This window comes from Sinocyclocheilus grahami, unplaced genomic scaffold, assembly GCF_001515645.1.
Source record: "Sinocyclocheilus grahami isolate Dianchi unplaced genomic scaffold, SAMN03320097.WGS_v1.1 scaffold4733.1, whole genome shotgun sequence".
NCBI lineage: Eukaryota > Metazoa > Chordata > Actinopteri > Cypriniformes > Cyprinidae > Sinocyclocheilus > Sinocyclocheilus grahami.
In genome coordinates, this window is record NW_015509618.1 from 13395 (window position 1) to 14582 (window position 1188).

General features: G+C 41.0%; 1 protein-coding gene across 1 annotated transcript; it reads right to left on the reverse strand.

Annotated features, from left to right (window-relative positions):
- Positions 1 to 151: 151 nt before the first annotated feature.
- LOC107576969 (pre-mRNA-splicing factor ATP-dependent RNA helicase PRP16-like) lies at positions 152 to 1036 on the reverse strand. The gene is made up of 4 exons (XM_016263087.1): positions 855 to 1036; positions 509 to 649; positions 318 to 428; positions 152 to 160 (listed from the first exon to the last, which is right to left on the reverse strand). The coding sequence occupies exons 1-4, from the start codon at positions 981 to 983 to the stop codon at positions 152 to 154; spliced, it is 390 nt and encodes a 129-aa protein (XP_016118573.1). The 5' UTR covers positions 984 to 1036.
- Between the last annotated feature and the right edge of the window lie 152 nt (positions 1037 to 1188).

The following is a 1188-nucleotide window of genomic DNA, read 5'->3' on the forward strand; positions in this document are numbered from 1 at the left end:
ATTAAATTGTAATAATTCACAGCATTTCTGTTTTACTGTATTTTTGTTGAATAAAAACAGTCTTGGTGAGCATGAGACTTCTTTCAAAAACATAAAAAATCTTGCCGACCCCAAACCTAACCTGGGGTGCGTTTCCCACAAGCAACTATGTTCACAAGTTCTGTCATTACCAATAGAGTTCAATGGAACCTGCAACCATAGTTAGCTAACAATTAGGATTAGCTAACAATTTGAGAAACGGTAGTGTATTATTATTAGTGTATATAAATTGTGATTCCACTCATAACATCATTTGCGTGACTAAAAAATCTCCTCACCTCAATGTCCTCCTGACCAGGCATGAAGATGAGGATGTCACCCACCATCCCGCTGAGATGAATCTGTAAGGACTGTTTCACAGCCGCCTCCACATAGTCCTCCTGAGGAACCTGAATCACACCAACACTCAGCATCAGTACAGCACCCCAACCAGCTTCAGCTTTAACTGAAGACGCGATTAACACCCCACCTTGCTGAACAAGATATCCACTGGGAACGTCCTGCCAGGAATGTGGAAAATAGGAACATTGCCGAAGAATGCTGCAAATTTGTCTGAGTCCATGGTGGCAGATGTGACAATGAGCTTCAAGTCCGAGCGTCTAGACACCACCTAAGTAATCAAAAAGCCAGGTTGATAAAATGAAGACGGGAGATGACGACTCATCAGTATCAAACGCTAAATTCAACAGTAGTCTTTAACTATCCATATAAGCAACAATCAAATTTAGTGCATGAAAACCAATAAAATTTACTATGATGAAAACAGTTTGCCATTCGATCCTATGAAGTTGTGTGAAACTAGAGACAACGCTCACCTCTCGGAGCAGCCCGAAGAGCACATCAGTGTTGAGGGAGCGCTCATGGGCCTCGTCCATGATTACCGCGCTATAGTGGTCCAAATCTGACTCCCGCAGAGATTCCCTCAGAAGAATCCCATCCGTCATGTATTTTATTACAGTCTTCTCTGATGTACAGTCTTCAAAACGGATGGCATAACCAACCTGGTGTAAACATTCAAGCAATAAAACCCCTTAGCCATGAAAAAAAATCATGGTTAAATAAAATGCTGTTTTACATTTTTAAATGGAATTTATTTCCGTCATGGCAAAGCTGAATTTTCAGCATCATTACTCCAGTTTTCAGTGACAC

Bases quoted from the DNA above. Each gene is read 5' to 3' on its own strand.
- LOC107576969 (XM_016263087.1), bottom strand. From the start codon at position 983: ATGACGGATGGGATTCTTCTGAGGGAATCTCTGCGGGAGTCAGATTTG. The intron at 650-854 runs GTGAGCGTTGTC...TTGATTACTTAG, and splicing joins TCTTCGGGCTGCTCCGAGAG to GTGGTGTCTAGACGCTCGGA. The intron at 429-508 runs GTGGGGTGTTAA...GGTGTGATTCAG, and splicing joins TGGATATCTTGTTCAGCAAG to GTTCCTCAGGAGGACTATGT.